The sequence below is a fragment of the Rosa rugosa genome, chromosome 5, assembly GCF_958449725.1.
Source record: "Rosa rugosa chromosome 5, drRosRugo1.1, whole genome shotgun sequence".
NCBI classification, from domain to species: Eukaryota; Viridiplantae; Streptophyta; class Magnoliopsida; order Rosales; family Rosaceae; genus Rosa; species Rosa rugosa.
Genome location: NC_084824.1, coordinates 19,869,195 through 19,895,991, shown reverse-complemented (window position 1 = coordinate 19,895,991; position 26,797 = coordinate 19,869,195). Strand labels below are relative to the sequence as shown.

At 39.4% G+C, this 26,797-nt stretch overlaps 3 protein-coding genes across 6 annotated transcripts; 1 reads left to right on the top strand and 2 right to left on the bottom strand.

Annotated features, from left to right (window-relative positions):
* Positions 1-498: 498 nt before the first annotated feature.
* Positions 499-3,358, bottom strand: LOC133709632 (F-box protein At3g07870-like). Of its 4 annotated transcripts, none has more exons than XR_009846330.1 (4): positions 3,170-3,358; positions 1,775-3,052; positions 1,004-1,161; positions 499-893 (listed from the first exon to the last, which is right to left on the bottom strand). XR_009846330.1 is itself a non-coding variant. In XM_062135438.1 (4 exons), the coding sequence occupies exons 2-3, from the start codon at positions 2,939-2,941 to the stop codon at positions 1,020-1,022; spliced, it is 1,317 nt and encodes a 438-aa protein (XP_061991422.1). In that variant the 5' UTR covers positions 2,942-3,025; positions 3,170-3,356; the 3' UTR covers positions 499-893; positions 1,004-1,019. The 4 variants fall into 4 exon arrangements, 3 of the variants coding, with proteins under 3 accessions (XP_061991422.1, XP_061991423.1, XP_061991421.1); XM_062135438.1 differs by having other exon boundaries at positions 1,767-3,025; positions 3,170-3,356; XM_062135439.1 differs by having other exon boundaries at positions 1,767-2,702; positions 3,170-3,356.
* An 8,057-nt stretch (positions 3,359-11,415) lies between these two features.
* LOC133710073 (AP-5 complex subunit mu) lies at positions 11,416-16,220 on the top strand. The gene is made up of 8 exons (XM_062136050.1): positions 11,416-11,579; positions 11,799-11,936; positions 12,567-12,893; positions 13,327-13,619; positions 13,753-14,651; positions 14,814-14,870; positions 15,232-15,279; positions 15,623-16,220. The coding sequence occupies exons 1-8, from the start codon at positions 11,512-11,514 to the stop codon at positions 15,695-15,697; spliced, it is 1,905 nt and encodes a 634-aa protein (XP_061992034.1). The 5' UTR covers positions 11,416-11,511; the 3' UTR covers positions 15,698-16,220.
* A 315-nt stretch (positions 16,221-16,535) lies between these two features.
* LOC133710268 (probable galacturonosyltransferase-like 4) lies at positions 16,536-18,025 on the bottom strand. Its single transcript, XM_062136296.1, has one exon. The coding sequence runs from the start codon at positions 17,899-17,901 to the stop codon at positions 16,858-16,860; it is 1,044 nt and encodes a 347-aa protein (XP_061992280.1). The 5' UTR covers positions 17,902-18,025; the 3' UTR covers positions 16,536-16,857.
* Between the last annotated feature and the right edge of the window lie 8,772 nt (positions 18,026-26,797).

Below are 26,797 nucleotides of genomic sequence, written 5' to 3'. Positions count from 1 at the left end.
TTGGTTTTATGTTCACCAAATGGTCTAAGAATTTCTAATCTTGTGTTAAAACAGTTGACTCAGCCTTCTGGTCAAAGGACCAATCAATTATAGTAATTTCTATTAGAATAGGAATGAACTACTGTTACATATACCAGTTGAGGTTGTTAACAATATTTGTGCTATTCCTTTTCCTCTTGGGAATACTAATGATGAATTCATTCAGGGCCGCATGCTTTGGAAATGGATTTTTTTTTTTTTTTTTTTTTTTTTAAGTTTGCTACTAATTTAGTGGCAAAAGATTTGGTGAAGTGGATATTATCCAGAACAACAACCATGTTGACATCCGATTCGATCATACAGAAGCTCATTCTGTAGTGGAGTGGATCTTTACTTCCAATATTAAAAAATTTCAATAGTTCTCGGAGAAAAACTACACCGAGTTCGTATGAAAACCTTGAAACCAATCATATTGTATATTAAAGGGGAAACTTGAAATTCTTGTAAAAGCATGTAACATGTAATCTTTGCAAAACATATTCATTCAATTACCTTAAGCATAAAAGGATGAGGTTGTGATTCCAGTAAATAGATTAAATGGGCAGTGGAGAAACTCATCAATACACACCGTTTAACATCCACTAACATGTCTTGCAATTTCATTTAAATTGAACATATGAGCACAGGGACTCCTAGGCACACGGCGGAAACCAGTACAGGAGTAGAACCTGCACATTGTTCCAGAGTAATTAATTAAAAGCTTGCATCAAGTCTCTACTTGGATCATGGTCTATAGAACCATAAGAATTACTCTCATGGTATGGCTAGATAACAAAAAGAGGCCTGTGTCCATGGACATTTGGGGACTACCCTGTGTCTATCCCAGTGCTGACATGGCGGAAAACTCCTTAGCTCTGAAATATGGATGAAAAAGAAAAGAGAGACTTCGGTAAAAGAAAACAGAGGATAAATTCAAGGAGACAGAGGAAATAGATAGATAGATATATGCACCAAGATAACTCACAGAGGAACTTATTGCTTTATTTGGAACCATCACCCGAAGCAAGTTGGCCAGAGCCTGACTTCAGTTTTTTCGACTTATGATCAGCTGACTTGCTGGAACCAGCACAATTATAGCTCCCTTTAGCAAACATCTCTTCAAATTTGTTATTGTCTCTCACCCTAGTAAGGATGCTGAAATGAGTTAAACATTCTCAAAATATCATGGAATGCTAATGATCATAGCACTAGCAAGCAATTTTCTGAAAAGCATAAGCTTTGAACATGAAGGAGATAATCATGAAACCAAAATATTTCGAAAGGCTCTATACTGCTCTGCAGTTCAGAAGGACACACACATAAACACAAGCTGAACTCATATCTTACTAAAGAAAAGCAGCTACATTCACTTAAATTTTCGCAGAAAGAAGATGAAGACTTATTGAACAAACTTCTAATAAAAGTTACGATTTAAGCTCTGACTTATTGAACAGACTTCTAATAAAAGTTGCAAGTTAACCTTAGGTTCTTCCACATACAACACGTCTCTCAAGTCGGGACTATATAGCACATTCCATACTGCAAAATTTACATATGCTGAACTAATGGAGATTGGAAAACTAAATATACGAGTTAATTCAGTATCTTCGTTACAATAAAAGTATAGGCCAAATTAGTGGACAAAACCCTACCACAAGTAAAAACTAAACCAGAAAAGAAAAAAAGACTTGCAATAGAAACTGTAGCTAATTTATGCATAAACCTCTCAAGTATCATTTACTATGTACCTTATTACCTCCTCTCCATTTGAAACATCATGGAGTGAAACAAAGCAAGGGCAGTATGCAATTGCACGAAATCGAGACTGAGTTTGAATTATCCCAGTTCGTGAGACAGTCTTTGTTTCTTGATTATAACGAACCACCACCCGGTCCTTGTATGTCATTAGGATTTCCCCATCATTGAAGAACACAATGGGTTCATATGCATTCTGCAGGACATGGCCAACCCATGGATACAAGTTTTCAATGACAAGAATTTTTGTCCAAGACTCTTGGACACCATAATCCTTCATAACCCACATGTCAAATTCACTATTATGAGCACCAAGCACACATAACAAGAGACAACCTTTTAATACTCCCAACTTCAGATTATTATAATGTTGGGATAACTTCAAATGACCTTTGAATGGTGGGGCAAGTGGTCGAAATTGTTCTGCCTCAAAGTTGAAAGACTGTATAAACTGAGAACCATCAAAAGAGAAGGGAACCCAATGAAGAGCTCCATGCAGAAAAGAATTGAACGGTACCATGGAAAAACTGCCACTAGGAGCCTTTCCAATGCTTCTCCAAACTCCTGTACCAATGGTGTATATCTCAGACTGGCCATTGGAGTATGTTTGCAAGACCTTGTACTCATTGGTCCTGGCATTAAAACCAAGTCCAACAAATATGAACAAGCAGGTCATACTCTTATCAGGAGAAGGAATGCTAATATACTCACCCAAAATTGGATTGCATACATACAAGCCATCATCAAGCCCCTTAGCCAAACAAACTAATCCATTGCATGAATTTATCAACCTAACTTCAGAAGCATCGGAAACTGGCAGGATATTTTGGGGAGCAAACCTCATTCTTTCAACTCGCAAACGAGAGCCAGCACATTTTTCTATCTGGATTAATCCAAGTCTCCTTTGTCCTTTTGCACGGGGATTGGTCCTGATCAAAATGCCGATGGGTGATCTTAGACAGTGTACATTAGCAAATTGAGGGTCACAAATTATGTGAAGCCAGTCTTTGCAGACGCCCCTACAATTGTAAAGGGCCTTGATGGAAAGCCTAGATAGAATGTCCATTACTAAAGCTTGTGGAAGTTCCTGTATATTGAAAGCACCTTTGGGTTTCCAGTTTCCTCTTTTCCTGGGATTCATAGGATTTCCAATCTTTTCTCTAGGCATTTTCCTCTCTGGGTTTATGAATTTCAGACCAAATTCCTTACAGACTTACAGCTAGTGGGTCGTTGCAATCATAATCTCTTATTCCTGTCAGCCGATATTCAATAGTGAATCCTACAGTTCCGATTACAAAGTTCAATTGAAAATGATAATCTATGAAGAGAATAACTTGCAAAGTAAAGTCTTCAATAACCAATTACTATGAGTTTATCACAAGGAAAGAAAACTTACCAGCAACAACTTTTCTTTTACTACGTCGGACTTGGATCACACTTTAATCTTAACTCAACTGCAAACAATTCGACGGAACCTGATTTGGGTGGGAGGAAAAGTCAAGCTGAACAACAGTTCTTGATTTGGGTTGGGTGCAGGTGCACAGAGATATAGCCAAGGGCTTTATATAGAAGAAACAAAATGCCAGACGGTGGAGACCGTAGAGTACCTTATTCTTTTCTTTGTTTTTTGTGAAGTTTTTTTTTTTTTTTTTTTTTTTTTTTTCAAAAAGGGGGAGTGTCAACTAGTTCAATAGATGTGCATGGAAAAGCAAGAATTCTAAGGCTCTGTTTGAGATTGCTTCGCTTTTAAAAAAAAAAATCAGTTTTTGTTTAAAATTTTAGATGTTATTGTGTTTGGTAAATAAATAAAAAACAGCTTTAATTGAAAGTTATAGAACACTGGCAGCAGATTTTAGAAGCAGCTTAGAGGTTGCTTTTAGAAGCTGTTGTAGATCAAAACACGCTTTGTAGTTGTTTTATGTACTGACAGCACTTGTAAAAATATTATTTACCAAACACGAAACTGTTTTAATTCATAGCTGATTAGTCTCACAACACAGCAACGGTAGTTTTTTTTTTTAAAGTCACAGCAATCCTAAACAAGCCCTAAGCTCAGAAACCCTATAGATTTTTCCTACATTTTACACAGAGTAACAAATAGAGCCCAAAAACCTAAAAATAACCAAAACAACCTTACATCTAAAGCTACATAGAACTGCTACCGGGAGACCAGTTGTCAAGGCCAGAGTGGCGGAGCCAGAAATTTAGAGTTACTAAGCCACAAAAATAAAATAATAATATCATAACATAAAAAATCTTGGAAAATAACAAGAAATTTGTGATTGAGGTATTGTTGCAACTATGATTTTCTATTTTAAAGAGTTTTCCAAATCACCATAAAGTAATAATGAGTGACGGAGCTAGAACTTCATTCTAGGTGAGGACCTTTAGAAATTGAAAAGAAAAAATTTAAAGCTCAAATTATATATCCAAATTTTAATGAAATCCGATAAAAAAATTTGATAGAAATATTATACTCTAGAAATAAGATTAATTTAAGATAAGAATATTGTTAAAATTATGTCAAGTTTATAATAGCAAGCGACATGAAAAAAATAGTAATACTAATAATAATTAATTCTGCAAGCTAGAATTAAACTTTGAAAAAAAAAATAAGGGAAAATTTCACAAACAGTACACCAAGTAAAGACTAATAATTCTTATACATAAAGTTTCAAACCAAACATTTCAGTACACGAAATCTGAAACTCGACCCACTATCAGTGCACGACGTCAATTTTTGACACCAAAATGTCCATTATGCCCTCAGTTCTTTTTTTTTTTAATAATTTTTTTTTCTGTTTTTTTTTCCTTCGTTTTTATCTCTTTCTTCTTCCTTCTTCCGGCTCCACGAAACCCACCTCTGTTTTCATGTGAGAAGAAGCCGGAAGAAGGAAGAAGAAAGAGATAAAAACGAAGGAAAAAAAAAAAAGAACAGAAAAAAAAAATTATTAAAAAAAAAAGAACTGAGGGCATAATGGACATTTTGGTGTCAAAAATTGACATCGTGTACTGATAGTGGGTCGAGTTTCAGATTTCGTGTACCGAAATGTTTGGTTTGGAACTTTATGTATAAGAATTATTAGTGACCTTTACTTGGTGTACTGTTTGCGAAATTTACCCAAATAATAATAATAATAATAATGAAGTTGGCAAGAATCGAACCCTAGACCTGAAAGGTAAGAAAAAAGTGTCAGACCACTACACTATGCTAGCTAGTTCTAATGCTTGATAGTACTCTAATCAATTATACGGTGAAAAGCTCATTGGGTCAAGGGACCCAATGTGCCCCTTTGTGGCTCTGCCACTGGTCATGGCTGCTGACCACCAAGCTAAGAATAGCGTCGACAAAAGCTTCACTTTTGGAGGCCAAAGGTTTGTCCACCATCATTCTCCATACCCGAACAGTCTACACAAGAAGGATAAAGGTACCAAAAGACATAAAAACTGCTATCGTGGTGGTGGAGACCACCAAAGAACACAACACCACTGGTCTGGCTACATCCACAAACATCGATAGAGTACCGGTACAACAACAATTTTCAGGTGTAGAGTTAGGTGTATAGACCCAGGTCGAGACTACAATAAACGAGTGTGAGGGTAGCATTGTGGAAAAAGAAAAAATGGGATGGAAAATGAGAGGGGGAGCTGTATGAGGATGAGAGAAATAAAAGTAAATTTGGGCATTTGGAGAGAAATTGAGCTAAGCAAAGAAAAAGATAATGAAAATGAGACATAAAGCCTCAGATCTGAGACAAAGCTCAGAACTCACCACAGAGGGTGGAGAAGGCGTTGTTGACTCTAAAAAAGGCTTGTGACTTAAGTTTGACATTTATTTACTGTTGATAATTATGACAGGACCCGGCCCAAAATTCACTATGAAATCCGAGATGGCCCTGCGGACCCACTTTCCAAGAAAATTCTACCGAAAATTCGGCAGAATATTATCTAAAAGTGAACAACCCAAACTTGTAAAAGAAATAAAATCTAATCTACACTTCTAAACACGTTCACCCTTATCTCCTAGAGCCAACCTGCTCCCCGCAACAACTAACTCCACCACAAGAACAACACACATCAATACAAATCCAAACTGACGATCAATACTACAATATCCAATATTTCAAGTCTACAACAACAATTATAATCTCCATGAAATTCTAAAGTCGGTTCATAAGCCCATATATTACAAACATCTAATAATTAACATCTCATGGTTATCAGAGCGTTCTAAAGGAAATTAAAAGAAATTACATCAAGTAGGTTAACGGGTAACCTACGAATGAAAGATGGCAGCAGTGGTGCTAAGCCTCAACTCCTAAAGTAGAACAGCAACTTTGTGAACTAGGCATTGAAAACAAAGGGCCTAGGCGAAAGCATGCAAAAACATTAGCGTGAGTGGACAAAAAAAACTATTTGTAATAATCGAAATGAAAGAGAACTTTATACTTTCCCATGTAGTTTCCTATAAAAACCTCCATGAATGCAACGTCTATGAAATACTCTTCTTTAAAACTAAAAATCTTGAAAAAAAAGAACCAGGCTCTCTGGTTAAGCATAAAAGTAAAGGATAAGAAATGTCACCATACAATAAAGCGAGCCTCCTAAGCTCGGGTTGGAGCCTCCCAGGCTCTAGTAATAGCCTCCCAAGCTAAAGGCTCAATTGCAACCACAAAGTATCGTGAGAAGGAGCAATAAGCTAGCTAGCAATAAAATATAACAACCCAAGTATGGTGCAGAAAGCAATTTTGAAAACCAAGATAAAATACTTCCCCAAAAATCTCGCGTAAAAATAAATAATGTCGAACCAAAGCATGAGTACGATTCCCAACCGCACTCGAAACTATTAATAAAGATCATTCTCGAAAAATATGGCAACAAGCGCAAATACTAAATTTTATAAGATTTCTCAATTTTCTAATATAATTAAACGAGATTAACGAAAGTCCATAATTTAAATTCATAATCATGTTTTGGAAATTCCTCAGAAAACTCAACGTCATATAATATCCAACGCATTTAAAATTCTGAAAAATCATAGTAGAAAATCAATCCAAGTAGTAGTTCACAATTCATTTCCAAAACCAAACACATGCCCAAGAATTAAAATAATATTTACAAAAAATAATTGCATGCATATCAAATTTTAAAACAAAAGTCCACTCACAGTATCCGGCTAAGCATGCCGTCAATCAAAACTCTCCTCACGTGGAATCTCCCCACGTCCTGTACAAAGCAGCACTTATGAACAACCAAACCAAAAACCCAAATTTAAGTTTACATTAATTATAAACCGAACCCTAATCGTCGACCCCGAACCTAAAAACTCATATCCTTCTTGGATTCAAGCCAAACTTCACCACTAACATCGTTTCATCGATTTAAATGTTCTAGGGCAAAATCGAGAGAAATTCAACAGTTGGATTTCCGTAAATCGACAATCGAAACTTTGAACTTCGAAACTTTCCGATCGATACCAAACTTCCTCCGATTTCTACCCAAATCATATCCACAAGTTCTACATGCTAAACTCAACCCAACTAGCTAAAGTAGAAGGCCGAAAGCGGCCCCACGCGCCCCTAAAAGAGGCGGCACGTGGGCTCCACATGCCACCAAGTCAACCCCCGATTCGGGTATCAAGACTTATGTCAAAATCTTTCTCTCAACAACCCTAACCACTTTCCTAACTACAATAAAGTCAAATTTGAAACCAAAAGTCCGGAATTTACCTCGAAAGGGAAAAGGGGGCCGAAATCTTCAAAGCTTCGATTCTCCTTGTTCGATTCAAATTGGTCCAAGTTATTTGGAGGGTTTGCTAAGCGCCCCAAGAGCTTCAAAACCCATGTGGTATCACTGGAATTGGTGGCCGGAAAAGTGATTTCTAATCGAGTCAAGAATTCGGGTCTGTCGAGATGTTTCTTGGCTCGAAACTCCTTCCACGCTCCAATTTGGTTGAAGCCACCACCACAGAGATGAAGAGGAGGTTGACACAGTTCAGATGGCACTGGTGGTATGCCGTCAGGTGGCCAGACGGCAAAGATATCGCGGGGTTAAGCTTCCAGGTCGAGAATTTAGGGTTTCTACTTTGGGCCGAGGGTGAAAAATGACTTACCATTTTCTATAGGTCCGCTTTTATACCCCCTTCTCAAAATAGTAACTTTACTTTTCAAGCTCTAACTTTCACATACGAACTCCGATTTGGGAGTGCCACGTGTCCACAGATTCAGTTTATCGTCCTCTATGACTCTCAAGAAAAAATTTCTTTAAATTGTTATCCTATAAAAAAATCAACCAGAAATCGAGGAAAGTAAAATTTAAAGTAAATGACTTGAATACAGTAAGGGGGTGTGACTAGATATTGGGCATGTCAAATTATTTATATATTGACAGACAATATATATTTTGGTTCGAAGAATGTTTTAAAATTTTATGATGCCGCTGCCAATTAATAGTGATGAGATTGGTGTGGGTAAATCAATGTTTCAGATGAAACTGTCCATTAAAATTACATGTTTGATCATGTGAATTTTCGGAATAACAGTGGACAATAACAAGTTCGATATCCTGCCTTTACTATTGCATCAACAGATTACATCCTTTACCACCATATTTTTATTGAGGTTTTGCTTCTAAATTGCTACTTAGTTTCACCTAAAATAATTTCACTATAGGGTGAGCCTCTAATGATGAATTTAAAATGAGGACTAAATTAATAATGACTTTAAAATCAACGGTTGGATGAGTGGTCTCAATTTCACTTGAAATATTAATTCTACAATACACATATTATCCAACTGTTGAGGATAAACGCTAAAACTAGGAAGATGAATTTTTCTTTTATGATTTGTTGTTCTGTCATGGTAACAAGTTAGAACGCATGAACTTAAATCTTGTACAAAGCTAGATCAGTGGTAAATTATCGACATGATTTTTCGGGTCATTGGCTTATCTATTTTCAGTGCACACGAGTAAACCAATTTGACATTTTATGATTGTAGAAAGTAATTTTGTTAAAGCAGAGAAGGTAGATTGACTCTTTTGAAATTGACTTTTCTTATCACCAATGGAAGTCATTTTTCCTTCAGCGGAGGAGGTAGATTGACTCTACTAAAAGCAAGCCTAACTGGTTTACCTAATGCATGTTCTTTCCGGTTTCAAATGTCATTCTAAAGTCACTTTTAGACTTGACACAGAGTGCAGGAAATTTTTCTGGGGCAAGGATGTTTATGACCCCCCAAAAGCTTGACCGGCCATTTGGTTTGATGATGTTGCCTTGAGGCGAGTTGGGGATAAAAGCCTCACTTACCAACAAAATTGATTGGTCAGATTAGTTCGAGCAAAGTACCTAAGAAAGTACGGTTTCCACACTGCTAAGAGAACTTCCTCCGCCTTATGGCTTGGAAAGGATATTCATCATCAAATCATCAAAACGTTCGACAAATTGTTGGGAATGGTGATTCCGTTTCTTTTTGGTGTTTTAAATGAGCCTATCCGTTTCATTTGGCTAATTTTCTTAGTGCTGAATTTCTGATAGATATCTTATTGATTGGACTCTCAAATTAAGTGCCATTTTATACTGTTACATATACCAGTTGAAGTACGTTGTTCCTCTTAGGAATACTAATGATGAATTCATTTAAGGGCTGCATGCTGTGGATTGGATGTTATTCTTTCAAGTTTGCTACTAATTTACAGGCAAAAGATTTGGTGAAGTGGATATTATCCAGAACGACAACCATGTAGACATCCAATTCGTTCATACAAAAGCTCATTCTGTGGTGAAGGCTAGGGGATATTATCTTTACTTCCAATATTAAACATTTCAAATCGTATTGTCTATTAAAGGGGAAAGTTGAAATTCTTGTAAAAGCATGTAATATGAAATCTTTGCAAAGCATCTTCATTCAATTACCTTAAGCATAAAAACATGGTATTGTGATTCCAGTTCATAGATTAAATGGGCTATGGAGATATTCATCAATACACACCGTTTAACATCCACTAACATGTCCTGCAATTTCACATAAATTGGACATATGAACACATGGAATCCTAGGCTCACAGAGGGAAACCAGTACAGGAGTAGAACCTGCAGATTGTTCCAGATCAGTAATTAATTAAAAGGTTGCAACAAGTCTCCACTTGGATCATGGTCTATAGAACCATAAGAATTACTCTCATGGTATGGCTAGATAACAAAAAGAGGCCTCTGTCCATTGACATTCGGGGGATACCCTTTGTCTATCTCATTGCTGACACGGCAGAAAACTCCTTAATTAGCTCTGAAATATGGATGAAAAAGATAAGAGAGACTTTGGTAAAGGAAACAGAGGATAAATTCAAGAAGACAAAATAAATAAATAAAAAGGCACAAGGAAACAGATAAAATATATGCACCAAGATAACTCACAGAGGAACTTATTGCTTTATATGGAAGACCATCTCCCAAAGGAGGTTGGCCAGACCCTGACTTCAGTCTTTTCGACTTATGATTAGCGGACTTGCCGGAACCAGCTCAATTATAGCTCTTCAATTATGTTATTGTCTCTCACCCCAGTAAGGATGCTGAAATGAGTTAAACACTTCAAAATATCATGGAATTGCCAATGATAATAGCATTACCAAGCAATTTTCTAAAAAGCATAGGCTTTGAACATGAAGGAGGTAATCATCAAACCATTATATTTTGAAAGGCTGTATAGTGCTCTGCAGTTCAGCAGGGCAAACACAAACACAAGCTGAACTCATATTTTACTAAAGAAAGCTGCTAAATTCTCTTAAAAGAAGAAGAATAAGCTTCTAATAAAAGTTGAGATTTAAGCTTTGACTTATTGAACAAACTTCTAATATAAGTTGTGGTTTAAGCTTGGGTTCATACAACACGGCTCTCCAAGTTGTGACTATATAGCATATTCCATAATGCAGAATTTACATATGCTGAACTAATGAAGATTGGCAACACTAAATGTCCGAGTTATTTCTGTATCTTTGTTAGAATAAAAAAGTATAGGCCAAATTAGCCGACAGAAGACTACCATAAGTAAAGGTTATACAGAAAAAAAAAAAAAAAAAAGGCTTGCAACAGAAATTGTAGCTAATCTATGCATAAACCACTCAAGTATCATTTACTATGTACCTTATCACCTCCTCTCCATTTGAAACATGATGGAGTGAAACAAAGCAAGGGCAGTATGCAATTGCACGAAATCGAGACTGAGTTTGAATTATCCCAGTTCGTGAGACAGTCTTTGTTTCTTGATTATAACGAACCAGGAACCACCACCCGGTCCTTGTATGTCATTAGGATTTCCCCATCATTGAAGAACACAATGGGTTCATATGCATTATGCAGGCCATGGCGAACCCATGGATACAAGTTTTCAATGACAAGAATAAAACTCTTGGACACCATAATCTTTCATAACCCACATGTCAAATTCACTATTATAAGCACCAAACACACATAGGAAGAGACAACCTTTTAACACTCGCCTATAATTTCACTCTTTTTTCATATAGAGGATAATATTGATTTAGGCTGTTAGGAAAATATAAATGTACCGTCACGTAAATGGAAATTCATGATCCAAAAAAAAAAAAAATCCAAAATCTAGATCTATAAATTTGTTTGCTCTGTTAAACGACAGCGCATCGAGGAATTCAACATTATCATTACCCGCAGCGCTCTCTTTCTCAGTTTCTCTCTCTCATTCACGTTCTGAGAGAATCAGAGAAGCGATGCCCCAAGGTAGTAGCATCAGAGCCATCTGGATCCTCAACAGCCTCGACGCCGTCGTCTTCTCCAGGTCTTCCTCTCTTCCCCTTATTCCCACACACCTCAATTCCTCTCTTCCTCTCTTCTCCGCTTCAATTTCGACTCCATTTGGTGCCCTAGCCTATACTTGTTACTCTTTAGCTTTAATTCTGATCGATTTGTGAGAAATTTCAATTGGTTGTTTGTGAGGATCTGATTGTGTTTGTGATGAGTCGTTACTGACTTAGCTGAGTTGGTTTGTGCTTCGCAGGAGGTTTCCGGTGGTGGAGAAGCGGTGGCGGGGAGCTTGCAAGGAGAGCTCTACTGATGGCGGTCTCAATGACACTGTGTTTCCTTTACTTCCTAGTGATTCCGAGTTAGCTGCTGCATTTGTGGACAGAAAGAGAAGGTCAGATGAGCTTTTCTCTTCTGTTTCTCTATTTTTGATTTTCTGGATGTACCAACTGTATGAGAATGTATTTGTGAAGATTGTATAGCTTCGTTTGTTTTTGAATTGCATTATATGTACATCCCTTCAACTCTGCAAGCGAGAACCGTGCCGTAATCTTGATTGGCCTAACTGATTGAATCATGAGGAATGTACAAATTAAACAAACAAGTTAATTGTGAGGTTTACATGTAGAATGTATGTTTAGTTGTACAAATTATTGAAAGTGTATTGCTTCGCTGATTTTTTAATTGCATTATCTATCATCCCCCAACTGTGCAAGTGAGAGCTATGCCTTACTACGTACCAACTTAACTTACTGAATCATAAGGAATGTGCTAAAATAGCTAAACTTTTGTTCAAACAAGTTAATTTTGAGGTTTGCATATATGCTCCCTCATCTCACATTCGCTCACAGACTTTGTAGTTTTGGGGTTATGGTTTATCATGATAACAAGTGACTTTGTCTTTTAACTTTTGTCCCCCTTTTGGTTTTCCTTTTATTGAAAAATCCGGTCCCCCTCCCCCAAATGATTTTGGTAACTTTGTCTGTTTATTGCCAGTTTTTACTAACCTTTCTATTATGTGCAGAGAGGGCTCTATTCGTGGGTGTGGAATACGTGTAAGTCAGTCAGCTAAAGGTTCAGATTCTTGGGTTGATGATCCAATTACCCGTCATATAATTGGAATTTACATAAGCAAAGAAAAGGAAGGGGATGGCAATAATGATAAGAATAATTTGCTGTGGCCTTTAGTCTTGCACACAAAGGGCCATTTTTGCATCCTGATATTGCCTTTAGTAGAGCCGAGGCATTTGAAGGCATATGCAAGATTATGTAATAGATCTGATTGTGGCAATGCTGTTGGTGTGGAGGACAGTATATCTTCCATTCTGCTCGATCTTCCATCCATCACAGGGTATGGTAAGTTACTTGCAGTGTTTTTCTAGAAGAATATCATGCTATAAAAATTTTGAAGTATTTTCCATATATTTCTCCCTCTTGTTTCAAAACTCCTTTTTACTTTGTTTCTCATTCCCTACAACATCAAGCTGATGTTGGAAACAATTTGCAAACTTTTCAGCTTAGTAGTGTTGTGAAGCCACCATTAAATTTATTGAGATTAGTATAGCCCTGATGTTTGTGTAAATGATAAGCTCTTGTTAGTATGCTTGTGTTTGCTTTGAATTTGTGGGATGAAGTGTTTTACTTTTTACTCTCTTTGACTAAATGTCATTTCCTCAATATATAGGAGGGAATCGACTTGATTGTTTGTAAAATGGGCTTTCACTGTATCAAATGGCATGTATGAGTTTCTCCAAAGACATTAAGAAGTTTTTCTCTTCTCTTAGGGCATTTATGGCGGCACATGCAATTGGTGACATAATAACTGGCGACGTGGTGGAACCTGAGGTAGTTGTCAATGCATCTCCATCTGTTGGAGGTTTATTGGATTCGCTAACTGGCAGCATAGGAATATCGAGCATTTCCTCAAGGGCAAAACCTATTGCTGCACCAGTTGCATCCTCAGGCCCTACTAGCAGTGCTGTGACTGGAACTGTGACATCAGATGCTAACAGGACTGGTTCTAGGCCTTTAGATAAAGATGCACTTCGAACTTTCATAAGCAGTTCAATGCCCTTTGGTTCGTACTTTTTATTATGGTATTTCTCATCTTGTTTTCTTTATTATCATTATCACTGTTGCAAATTAGTGGATCAGCTTGCATAAACCTTTTTCTAGCTAGCCTCTCATGTGCTTGTATATTGTACATGCAGGAACGCTGTTGGATTTGAGCTTCCCCAATATCATTTCTATTAAGGCTAATGGTTTTTCGTCATCAGATCTTCCTCCTTCAGACCTGAAGCAACCGGCATGGAAGCCTTACCTATACAAAGGAAGGCAGAGAATTCTATTTTCTATTCATGAGACTGTCCATGCTGCTATGTACGACCGAGATGAGATTCCAGATAGTATATCAATTTCTGGACAAATAAATTGCCGAGCAGAGTTAGAAGGATTGCCTGATGTGTCCTTCCCCTTGATAGGACTGAACTCAGATAAGATTGAAGTTTTATCATTTCATCCTTGTGCTCAAGTTCCACAACAAGGTGTTGATAAGCAGGCTGTGATGTTTTCACCACCATTAGGTAATTTTGCTTTAATGCGTTACCAAGCAGTCTGTGGTATTGGACCACCCATAAAGGGATTTTACCAATTGTCTATGGTATCTGAGGATAAAGGTGATTTTTTATTCAAATTACGGTTAATGGATGGTTACAAGTCTCCTCTCACAATGGAGTTTTGTACTGTGACTATGCCTTTTCCAAGGAGACGGGTTGTATCTTTTGATGGGACTCCCTCGGTCGGAATAGTTTCAACTACAGAGCATTCTGTTGAATGGAAGATTATAATGGGTGGGCGGGGTCTTAGTGGGAAAAGTATCGAGGCAACTTTTCCTGGTAAAGTCCAGTTTGCACCATGGAAACCCCAAATATTAACTCCGTCTAGTTTGGCCTTTGGAAGCATAACTGATGAAGATAGTGATATTGAGACGGATGGTAATAATAATAGTATGGTCAATGTAGAGGAGTTCTTAATGGAGAAAATGAGCAAGGATCTTCATCCTGCCGATCTGGAGGAGCCATTTTGCTGGCATGGATACAACTATGCCAAGGTATTTTCTTTTTCTTTTTGCTTTCTCAAATTTAATGGGACATGTTATGAACTCAAAATCACATCAGCCCATAATTGGTTTAAAAGGGTTTGTGTACAAAGTGTTTACAAATTCATTGAAGAGCTAGCTTTAGCAGAGGCACGGTCTGACTCATGTTTACAGGTGTCCTTCAAAATTGTTGGAGCTTCATTGTCTGGAATGTCAATTGATCCGAAATCTGTAAGTTGTGACTCCTTTATTTCTGCTCTCACATCATTACAGCAACCCAGAGATAAGGAAGAATAGGAGGGTTCTTCTTGCATTTGGTTTTCCATCATTTTGTTTCTTAAATGCATCATATAATCTGAAACTCCCTACTTTTTAACTGATATTTACCAACTAAAAACTGTCCTCGTTTTCAATTTTGGTACATGCTCCCTAGTGTATATCAGAATTATCCAATTTGTCAAATTCTATATCTCAATGTGCACAGCTCACATCATCATTTCTGTTTCTGTTTTTATTTTATCTTCTGAACAACAGTTAAACTGCATTGCATTTGATTGTTTGCTGGCGCGCTAATTTTTTGTGCCACATGCAGGTAAGCATTTATCCAGCTGTGAAAGCACCAGTGGAGTCCTCTACTCAGGTAGGTTTTCCTTCTAGAGTTCTTTTATCCAAGCTTGATGTACTTTTTTGGCTTGTTGAAGAGAAAGTTTGCACCGTAGTCGTATTGACATGCACATCAGTTGTCATTTTTCTGAAATCAATGTTCATGTTATTTACTGTGTTGCATCTTTTTGTATGAATTTGCATTTGCCTATCAGATATAGTACTTACAAAATTTGTTATTTGTAATTATGGTAGGGCTAAATACTTATGTATCTTGTTCGACCAAAGAGAGTTCAAATCCTTTAAGTAATTTCATTATGTAGAATGAAATTGAGTATATGTACTTGGAGATCAATTTATTCATCCGTCTTGGTGAATAGGTTACATCTGGGGATTACATCTTGTGGAATACATTGGGTAGATGCCCATCTGCTGTAGCAGCTACAAAAGTATAGGGGAAGGATATTGATGGCAGCTCAGAAATGTCAAATGTGAATTTGCGATCAGGGGAAGGCATTTATTTGTCTGACATACGGACTACATCCTTATTATCTCCTGTTAAAAGTCTGATGCATGCTAGGAGGTACAGATTCTTTGCTATTTATGAGCCGGCCTCAGTTTGAAGATGGGAGATCATTTTATGCTGTAATTTGTCATGAAACGGCTATCAGACATTTAAGTTATTCGGGGGAGATCATCCATGTAACTCCATTTAGGATTGTAAATGAGAGGAAAATCTCCTAGGATTTGATGGAAATTTGCTGATCGCTTGCTTCTCTCGATTGACTTTGCTAGCGTTGCTTTGAAAGCTCTGTTGCAAAAAAATTTATTCCTTTAAATTTGGCCTTTGAAACCCATGATTACAGATTCAAATGGCATTTTGACATTGTGAGAAGGTGGTAGATATGTTCAAATCTTCTTGTGTGAATTTAATATATAAGGCCCTTTTAGGGAGGGATTCATTCTTGGTTATTTTAAGGGATCGCTTATTAGACCAAGTTTTCAGTCACATTGGCATCTCCACCGTTCAGTTTTAGGTCTTCATAACTAGATCAATTCTGCAAATTTTCATGATTGCTTGGGTATTTATAATTTTGATTTATAATTATAAACACGAACAGTTTAAGTTGGATAGATTTAGTTGTCTATTGATTTAATCTAGTTCAATACTTTAACGATTATCAATTTGGCTGAAAATTTGCATAAGTGGTCTACACATTGGGACCTAAAAACTGAGTGATCGAAATGTCGATATGTAATTGGAAAGTGAGTCCCACAAGAAATTCCTTAAAATAGCCAAAACAAAGGATCCTTGGTGAAAAGGACCTATATACTCAATATATTCAAGAATTGCTTCGTCGGTTAGGGTAAGACACAATTACATGTGGAACATTTACAACATGGACGTCCTACTCTTGGTTGTGTGTTTTATCATAATTTACAATTCAAAGCAGCATCATTCTTTGAGCGGGGAGCAGCCACTTCCACACCTCTCTGACCATATCCGAAATGCCAAGCCAAGGTGTGTGTTGTGTGGAATAGTTGAATCTGTCAACATTTCTTCCTCCGGCTTGGAAGCTCTCTTTCTTTCGTTTGTCACAAGTCACTGTCTCTTCTATTCTTCCAGAAAGCTTCTCGAAGACTGGTAGAGATCGTATGGCGCCCAAAGATGATCGACAGTACATGTTCTCCTAGAATCCAACCGCAACCATGGCTTACCCTTTCCGCTCCAATGAAGAAGACTATTGGGACCTGGGTGGAGGCGCCTACACTTTCCTTCAAAGTTGTCACCACCAAGCCCATGTTGGTTCCACCTGTGATCCACAGCCTTGATGTTCCCAGCCAAAACCAGCAAAAATGGCGGCAAAGACCCCAAATGGTATAGCCTCTTTCTCTTTTGCAGGGCCATCCACTCCTCTACTTTCTGTGTATACCCTCCTTTTCTCCATTTATCCACATCCACCACCATCACTCCTGTGTTGAAATAACATGGGTTTCTTCCTCGGAACGTCTTTGACAAATCCGGGTCGGACCATAATGCATCTGTGAAGTATTGTGTGAAATTTGCTTGACAATATTCTGGGGCAGCCACCACCTTGTCTTCCATGTCCACCCCCCACAGCTTCGCAATGTCGTCGACCACAACGAGGTCTGAATCCAAGTAAATAACACGTCTAATATCACTTGGAAGAAGATCAGCGAGGTAAATTCTCGCATAATTTATAGGTTGATCCAATGCTCGTCTTATGGACCTTGATATCTTCCCACGAACTCTGTTTGAATCAAAGGGGTAAGTCTTGAAGTCCAAGTAAGGAAACGTGGAGTTGATTCTCGAAAATAGCTCCGGCTCAACAAGGGCAGATAGAAAGTGGAACTTGAGGTTTTCAGGGCAGGTAGAATGTTGCAACAAAGAGAAGACAGCAGCCATCGTGCCCCGGATGTAATTGGCGTCGAGGGTCATGGCCACATGGATATCGTCAGTGTTATTTCCCGAGCTGCATTGGTCACCGTTCCGAAAGGCCGGGGCTTCCCGAAAGACGGGGACGTCCGGGGAGGGACGACGGACAGAGCCGAGGCGAATGCCAACGTTGGGGTAGAGGAGGATGCACATGAGGCCGAGGAGTAGAAGGTGAGGAGATAAAGCTCCCCACAAGGCCATCCTACCAAGGCGTTTGATCTGTTCTTGGTCGGGGTTTCTAGAGGCCTAGGGGCAAAGGACATAGAAGCCATTGGGATGCATTAGAAATGGGGGTTGTGCATGGGAGGGGAGATTGGGAGGTTAGGTGAGAGGGGAAGAATGGTTAAATATTTGTGAGGAAGAGAAAAAAGGTCGGGACTATGTTGGACTAAGGAGGACTTGAGACCTCTTTTCTGAACCAAAAATAGACTAAAAGATTAAGGAAGAAGATATGTGTTTAATCTTTCTCCGAGTATTTTGTGTTACCGAAAACTAAGGTGTTTTTCTGGTTAGGGTATTTGTTGGCCTCCCCAACCTCTACACTAAGAAAACAAGAAATAAGGTAAATTTCCTCTCTACCAACTACCTACCAACTGTAAGTGGTTTTTCTTTATACATTCTGAGTTGCGATATTACATCACACAGCACAATGAGTTTCACGTTTTCCAATGGAAAAAGAAAACAATCGAACCTAATTAGCCTCCCCTAACACAACCTAGATTTAATACATCATGATGAAAAGCATTTGTAGTGGTTAGAGGAAGAGATCTACTCCAAACAACAACAATAGTATGATGGCCAAGATTTGCAATTAAAACAGAAGTTGACTTCTCTCCTGCTCGAAGAAAATGTCAGAAAATTTTGAAGCAAGATGATGAATGTCCTTGAGAAACATTCTTATCCTCCAAAGCGGGTGACTTATATTATTGATGCAATCAATTAAGATTTTTCATCTTCAATGACGCAGTTGGAAAGTAACCTTAGGTTTACAAGCAATAAACCTAAAACAAGGATTCTGGAGTTCACAATAGATAAATGAGAAAACTCTCAATTTGATTGATAATATGATAAAAGATAGGTTCTGCAGCCGTTTAAGGTTGCTTATATATGAGAAAAAAAAACTCTAGGGCGACTAACAATGAAACCCTAAAGCCCACAGGTAAAAACAAAACAAATCCAAAACGAACTAGGAAACCGAAAATTCTGAAAAATAGTAAATTGCAGTTTTGAGGCCCTAAACGATCCCGAAAGCCTGAAAAAGCTCACATGTCATGGGAAAGAGAAGAGTTTTGTTCCTAGCGCCGTTCCCTTTCCAAAAAGGTATAGCAATCACGATTCAGACACCGAATGCCAAATTTGCAGCAAACCGGGTTTTCCTTTGGATTGATCGAGCTGTTCTTCGATTCTTCTTGCCAGCCGTTACATCAGTCTCCTCCACCTCCGAAGAACTTGACCCCGAGTTCTCTTCAAGATAAAGAACCTCATCTCCACAAAACTCATGCAGATAAGCAACATTAAAGGTGTTAGAAATGCCCATTCAATCTGGAAGTGCAACAACATAAGCATTGTCGTTGATCTTCTTCAACACCTTAAAAGGACCATATTTTCTTGGCTTCAGCTTGTTGTAGGTACCGACAGGAAACCTCTCCTTCCGCAGAAACACCATCACGTCATCGCCCTCTTGGAACACTTTAACTCTTCGATGCTTGTCAGCTGCAGCTTTATACTTAGCATTAGTTCCTTCCAACTTGGCCTTAACTTCTTCTCTAACAGCTTACACATCTCTAGCCATGCCCTCAGTAGCAACACTAACACCAGAAACCTTAGGAAGCTTCACCAAATCAACCACATATCGAGGAACAGTAGTATAAACTAATGAGAATGGTGACTTCCCTGTTGCACTATGCACAACACTATTATAAGCAAACTCCACCTGTGGCAAAGCATAATCCCACTATTTGGGACGATCTCCGCAAACACTCCTGACCATGTTACCCAAAGTTATGTTAGTAACCTCTGTCTGCCCATCAGTTTGAGGATGAGCTGTGCTGCTACGATTCAAAGCTGTGTCAAACATCCTCCACAAAGTAATCCAGAAGTGACTAAGAAACTTCGTGTCTCTATCAGAAGTAATGGACTTGGGCACTCCATGCAAACGAACCACCTCCCTGAAAAACAGTTTGGCTATATTGGAAGCATCAACAGTCTTCCTACAAGCTATAAAGTGCGCCATCTTGGAGAACCTGTCAACTACCACAAACACAGAATCCACACCCCTTTGGGTTCGGGGTAACCCCAACACAAAATCCATAGCAAGATCCTGCCAAATATTATCAGGAACAGGTAAAGGTAAATAAAGACCAGTATTTTGGGACTGACCCTTAGAAACCTGGCAGGTGTAGCACTTCCTTACAATAGCTCCTACATCCTTCTTCAACTGTGGCCAGAAATACCGTTCCTCAAGGCTAGCAATAGTTTTGTCTCAGCCCAAGTGTCCACTCAAACCCCCTCCATGTAGATCTCTGATAAGTTTCTCCCTCAACGATGAGCTAGGAATACATAGCCAATTGCCCTTAAATAAATAACCATCATTCACATAGAAATCTGCAACTGCATGCTACTGCACTTGGCCCAAATCTCCTTAAAATCAACATCTTCCTCATATAATTATTTCAAGAGATCAAAACTCAGAATCTCCTGAGCTAAAGTGACCAGCAAGGAAGCCCTCATACTCAAAGCATCTGCCACCCTATTAAGAGTACTAGATTTATGCTGAATCACAAAAGGAAATTTCTATAGAAAACTCACCCACCTTGCATGCATCTTGTTCACAGTTTTCTGACTGTTAAGGTACTTCAAGGCCTGATGATCAGTGAACAATACAAACTCTCTCTGAATTAGGTAGTGCTCCCATTGCTTCAATGCCCGGAACACTGCGTAAAATTCCTGATCATAAGTACTCCACTTTTGACGAGCTTCACTCAACTTTTCACTAAAGAATGCTACTGGCCTCTTCTCTTGTGATAACACAGCACCTACTCCCACGCCACTAGCATCACATTCAACCTCAAACACCTTGTCGAAATTGGGAAGAGCAAGAACCGGTGCAGTACAAAGTTTCTCCTTGATTAAAGCAAAGCTCTTTTCTTGTTCTTCTCCCCACTGGAATTTGCCTTTCTTCAAACATTCAGTAATAGGAGCAGTAATGGTACTGAAATTTCTTACAAATCTCCTATAGAAAGTAGCCAAACCATGGAAGCTCCGCACCTTAGAAACTATTTTTGGAGCTGGCCATTCTCTTATAGCTCGTACCTTCTCTTCATCAACCTGAATGCCTTCTTCTCCAACCACAAAACCCATAAACTACAGCTTGCTGGTACAGAAAGTACACTTTTTCAAGTTGATGAACAATTTATTTTCCTGTAAAGCTCCCAAAACCTGCCTCAAATGTACCAGATGTTCTTCTTTGGTCCTGCTATATATCAATATATCATCAAAATACACCACGACAAAAGAACCAATAAAAGGACGAAGAACCTGGTTCATAAGCCTCATAAAAGTGCTAGGTGCATTAGACAACCCGAATGGCATCACCATCCACTCATATAGCCCATCCTTGCTCTTAAAGGTTGTCTTCCACTCATCCACTGGCTTGATTCGAATCTGGTGGTAACCACTTCGAAGATCTATCTTTGTAAACACCTTGGAACCCTCCAGCTCATCAAGCATGTCCTCCAAACGAGGAATAGGAAACCTGTACTTCACAGTTATCTTATTTATGGCTCTGCTATCAACACACATTCTCCATTGATTGCCCTTCTTAGGAACAAGGAGGACTGGAACTGCACAAGGACTCATACTTTCATGAATGAACCATTTCGTCAGCAAGTCTTCAATCTGCTCCCTCAAAAGCTCATTCTTCTTAGGACTCATGCAGTAATGGGGAAGATTTGGCAAACTAGCTCCAGGAACCAAATCAATCTGATGCTGAATGCCCCTCATAGGTGGTAACTCGTTGGGCAGCTCATCCAAAATTAACTCCTCCAACTCTCCCAACATATTCTGCACTTCCTTAGGGATCACCATATCTTCCTTTTCTGCAGTCAACAACCCTTTAATCACCACTGGACAAATAACTTCTTCAAATCCGAAACATGAATAAACAATTAATACAAATAACGTTCTGAATTTTTTTCTCAGAAACAAACACACCACTCGCCACTCAACACAAAAAACTCGAAAACCTCGAGTTAATTATTACAATTCACTCTTACAAAGTAAAATTGTAAAGCTCTAAATGAGCATAACAAACCTCACAATATAATGTTGTAATTCACATAACACTACTCTAAGCAGCCCGATCACCGTCCTGGTTCTCCTGACCTGCAGGGTTATCCGCTACACCGTTTGAATAGTGTACCGGGATTGCAACAACACAAAACCCGGTAAGCTTTTGACAGCCCGTATGAGTAAAAAGAAAGAACTGTTGATTTATTAAATTTCAGTTCAAGTAAAATTCAACAGTATTACGTCTGCAAAGAGACATCAAACCACTCATGTAAAACCACAAGGAATACATTTTCACAATCCTCAAATCACAATACACCACACTGGTCCTGCAAAAACCCAACCCACATAACACCACTTTGGTCCATCCCAACAGCACGTTAGAGCTCTAACCACATCGCTACCAGTCACCTTGGCCTAGGTGCAAGTAATGCGACATACTTCGGTTAATAATAAACCGTCGCGCTTTGGACATCCCCGTCCTCAGCACCATATACTTCGGTTAATAATAAACCGTCGCGCTTTGGACATCCCCGTCCTCAGCACACAACTTCGGTTAATAATAAACCGTCGCACCTTGGACATCCCCGTCCTCAGCACACAAACACTCCGGTTATTCTTAACCGTCGAACTTCGGACACCTCATCCTCAGAACCCTACATTCTCTAACTCTATACATCCTCCAATGTAAATCATGAATATTAACAAGAACTCATCAATCATGTTCATCACATATAAATATGGTAAGTCACATGTCAATTCATAATAATTTAATCATCCCAATTCCACACTCTTCAATGTCACACCATTCACATATAATCACGTAAATATATATATACGTAATTATCCGCTCAGGGATAATCACTAATACCAACTATAGTTCACATGCAATAAAACTGAGAAATTCATTTGTATAGTAAAAATCATTTTACTTACCCATGGACCGTAGTTGATCAAGTCCATATGATTTTAAAACAAATATTTATTCCATAAATATTTTCACGCAATTACGACAAAATAAGGTAATTAAATTTATTCGGTTCGTAATATGAACCACGTGAGGTTTACTCACCTCTAAATTCCCGCTGCGTCTTCTTAACAGCTCAAAATACAATTTCACGAATCGTCCGCCAAAACAAACCGTCGATCACCTAATCAGACATGACCTTAACTTAGCCAATAACTCAAAGACAAAATCAAACGACAATCCAACGGTCGGATCGAAATTAAATGATGATCCAACGGTCGGATCGAAATTAAATGATGATCCAACGGTCGGATCCTCACAGATCGCCTTTAGGATCATCCTCCAAAAATCATTACGAAGATCCAACGGACGGATTCTCACGAATCGCCTCCCTAATCGCTGTTTAGCAATTATACGAAGATCCAACGGTCGGATCTTCGCCCATGACCACACAAAGCCACTGGGACAGTCATAAGATCAACATATCAAAACTACAAGTCCATCGGACGGTCCGATCTTCACATATCACAAATCGAACGATCGAAATCGATCGAAATTGTAAAATTCATAACTTAATCATATGATATCCAAAAATTGTGTATAATATATCAAAATGATCGTATTGAAATATAGAATCTGAAAATGTACAGAAACCATATTTTTGATCCCCGGAGGTGGCCGGAAATGGCCGCCGGAGTTAGTGGCAGAGCCGCCGCCGACCACCGCCAATGGTGTCGGGGCCGGGCTGCCCTTCTTCATCTCATCATGCCTAATGATTTTCCTAACTAGCATGTAAGCTGAAAATGACCGGAAGGAATAGAAATTACCTCAAACCAGTCGGTTGGCCGGAAAAAAACCCAGAAACCGGCGAGCTCCTAGTTCGACGTAAAAACTGCAACTTCAGGCCTCGATACCTTCTGGAAAGTTGTTCAGATCCTCACTCTGAGTTCACCAGTTCAAGAAACACTCAAAACAACGTCCTGTAGCGCGAGATATATCGATCGAAGCTTCGGTTTTCGATTTGATCGGGTCTGGCTTCCAGCCGCCACCACGAGTAGCGCCGCCGTGCAAGGCCACTTCTGGGAGCTTCAGGACGTTGAGGCGAGCTCGAGGATGAAGTTTGGGGGGAATTGGTGGCCGGAAACACGAGGCGGATGAGTTGGTTCGTTTTCGGGTGCAACCGGATCGAGCTGGTTTGCCGGACTTTGAGGCTGTGCCGGAGGGAATGACGACGTCCAGCAGGTAAAGCGACCCAAGGCGAAGCCAAGGGGAGTGGTCCGACGTCTAGAGATGGTCGATGAAGGGAGAACAAGGCTGGAGAAATTTGCTCTGTTTCGGTGGCTTCGGAAGAGAGAGAGAGAGAAAAGATATGTTTTTCTTTTTTTTGGAGAGAAAATGAAGTGCTTAAGCCGGAGCTTCATTCTAGCTAAGAACGTGGTCAAAAAGCCGTATCAATTATGCTTAATCATGAAAGTTAAAGCATTGAAATCATGAAAGGTAAAGCGCTGCCATCATGTAAAGTAAAGCAATGCCATAATTATGTTTTTACTTTGATTAAAGAAAACAACCGGGTATTACAATCTACCCCCCTTAAAGGAATTTCGTCCCGAAATTCAAGCACCCAATTCCACAAAGAGCTGTGGATACTTCACTCTCATGTCAGACTCTAACTCCCATGATGCATCACCCTCGTCATGATGACTCCACAGCACCTTCACAAGATTAACCTCCTTCCTACGAAGCTTCTTCGTAGACCTATCTAAGATACGAACAGGTTCAACCACAAAGGTTACGTCCGTGTTTACCTCAATCGTACCATGATCAATTACATGGGACTCATCTCGGACGTACTTCCTGAGCATAGACACATGAAAGACATTGTGTACACCAGACATGCTAACAGGTAAGGCAAGACGATATGCCACTTTCCCAACCCTTTCTAGAATCTCAAAGGGTCCAACATACCTTGGTGCGAGTTTTCCCTTCTTGCCAAATCTCACTACGCCTTTCATAGGTGAGACCTTCAAGAACACGTAATCACCCGTCTCGAACTCAACTGGTCTCCTCTTCAAGTCTGCATAACTCTTCTGTCTACTTTGTGCTATTTGGATCCTATCCCGAATAGTAGTGATCTTCTCTGTAGTCTCCAGAACAAGTGCAGAACCAAAGAGTCCCTTCTCCCCTACTTCTGTCCAACAGATAGGAGTTCTACATGGCCTACCATAAAGAGCCTCATACGGGGCCATGCCGATGCTGGCGTGATAACTGTTGTTGTAGGCAAACTCTATCAATAATAGGTGATCCGCCCAACTTCCCTTAAAGTCCATCACACAAGCTCTAAGCATATCCTCCATCACCTGATTCACTCTCTCAGTTTGCCCATCTGTCTGTGGATGAAATGCGGTGCTCATAGCTAAAGCTGTGCCCAATGCCTTATGGAATCTACGCCAAAAGTCTGAAGTGAAACGAGCATCCCGATCAGAAACAATTGTAACAGGCACACCATGCAGCCTTACTATCTCATTCACATACAACTTACACAACGCATCCCCTGAGTAAGTTTTTGCCACAGGAAGGAAATGTGCAGACTTCGTCAATCGGTCCACAATCACCCAAATTGAGTCATAACCTTGCCTGGACCTAGGCAATCCAGTCACAAAGTCCATGGAGATATCTTCCCATTTCCACACAGGAATCGGTAATGGTTGTAGCATCCCTGCAGGCCTCTGATGTTCTGCCTTCACTCGCTGACATGTAAGACACTTTGACACATGTTCCGCCACATCCCTCTTCATTCCATACCACCAAAATTGTCTTCGTAGGTCCATATACATTTTTGTACCCCCTGGATGTATTGTGTATCGAGATCTATGAGCTTCCCGTATGACCTCCTCCTTGAGGTTATCAACACTTGGAACATACAATCTTCCTCGAAATCTCAACCCCCCATCTGCTCTAGTAGCCCACTCAGAAGGGCCCTCCACATTAGGATTAGCAGTCATCTCCGCAATCCTCGCCTGGGCAAACTCATCAAGTGCCTGACCCTGAATGATCCTGAAAATCAAGGTAGACTGTAAGGTCATACTACCGAGAAAGATTTCATGTCCACCTCTTGTGGGCATAAGATCAAATTCGGATGCAGCTTCCAACATGAGCCACTCCTGTACCATAAGCGATGCCATGATTACTCGGGGCTTCCTACTCAAAGCATCTGCCACTACGTTGGCCTTTCCAGGATGATACTCCAAAGTGAAATCATAGTCTTTGATGAGCTCCATCCATCTCCTCTGCCTCATGTTCAACTCCTTTTGGGAGAATAGATATTTCAGACTCTTATGATCAGAAAAGAGTTCGAACTTCTCACCATACAGATAGTGTCTCCAAATCTTCAAGGCAAACACCACTGCAGCTAGCTCTAGATCATGAGTGGGGTAATTCCGCTCATGAACCTTCAGTTGTCTAGAGCCATAAGCAACAACACCACCATTCTGCATCAACACACACCCCAAACCCTGATGAGATGCATCACTGTAAATAACTAAACCACCACCGCTAGTAGGAATAGTCAACACTGGTGCTGTAGTCAACCTGGTCTTCAGCTCGTTGAAAGCCTTCTCACATTCATCCGTCCATAAGAACTGAGCGTCCTTCCTTGTCAATTTGGTCAAAGCTGAAGCAATACCAGAAAACCCCTCAATGAATCGCCTGTAATACCCTGCCAATCCAAGGAAGCTACGGATTTCCGTAACGGTGGTAGGGCGACTCCAACTCATCACCGCTTCCACCTTCGAAGGATCTACCGAAACTCCATCCTTCGAAACTACATGACCAAGGAACTTGACT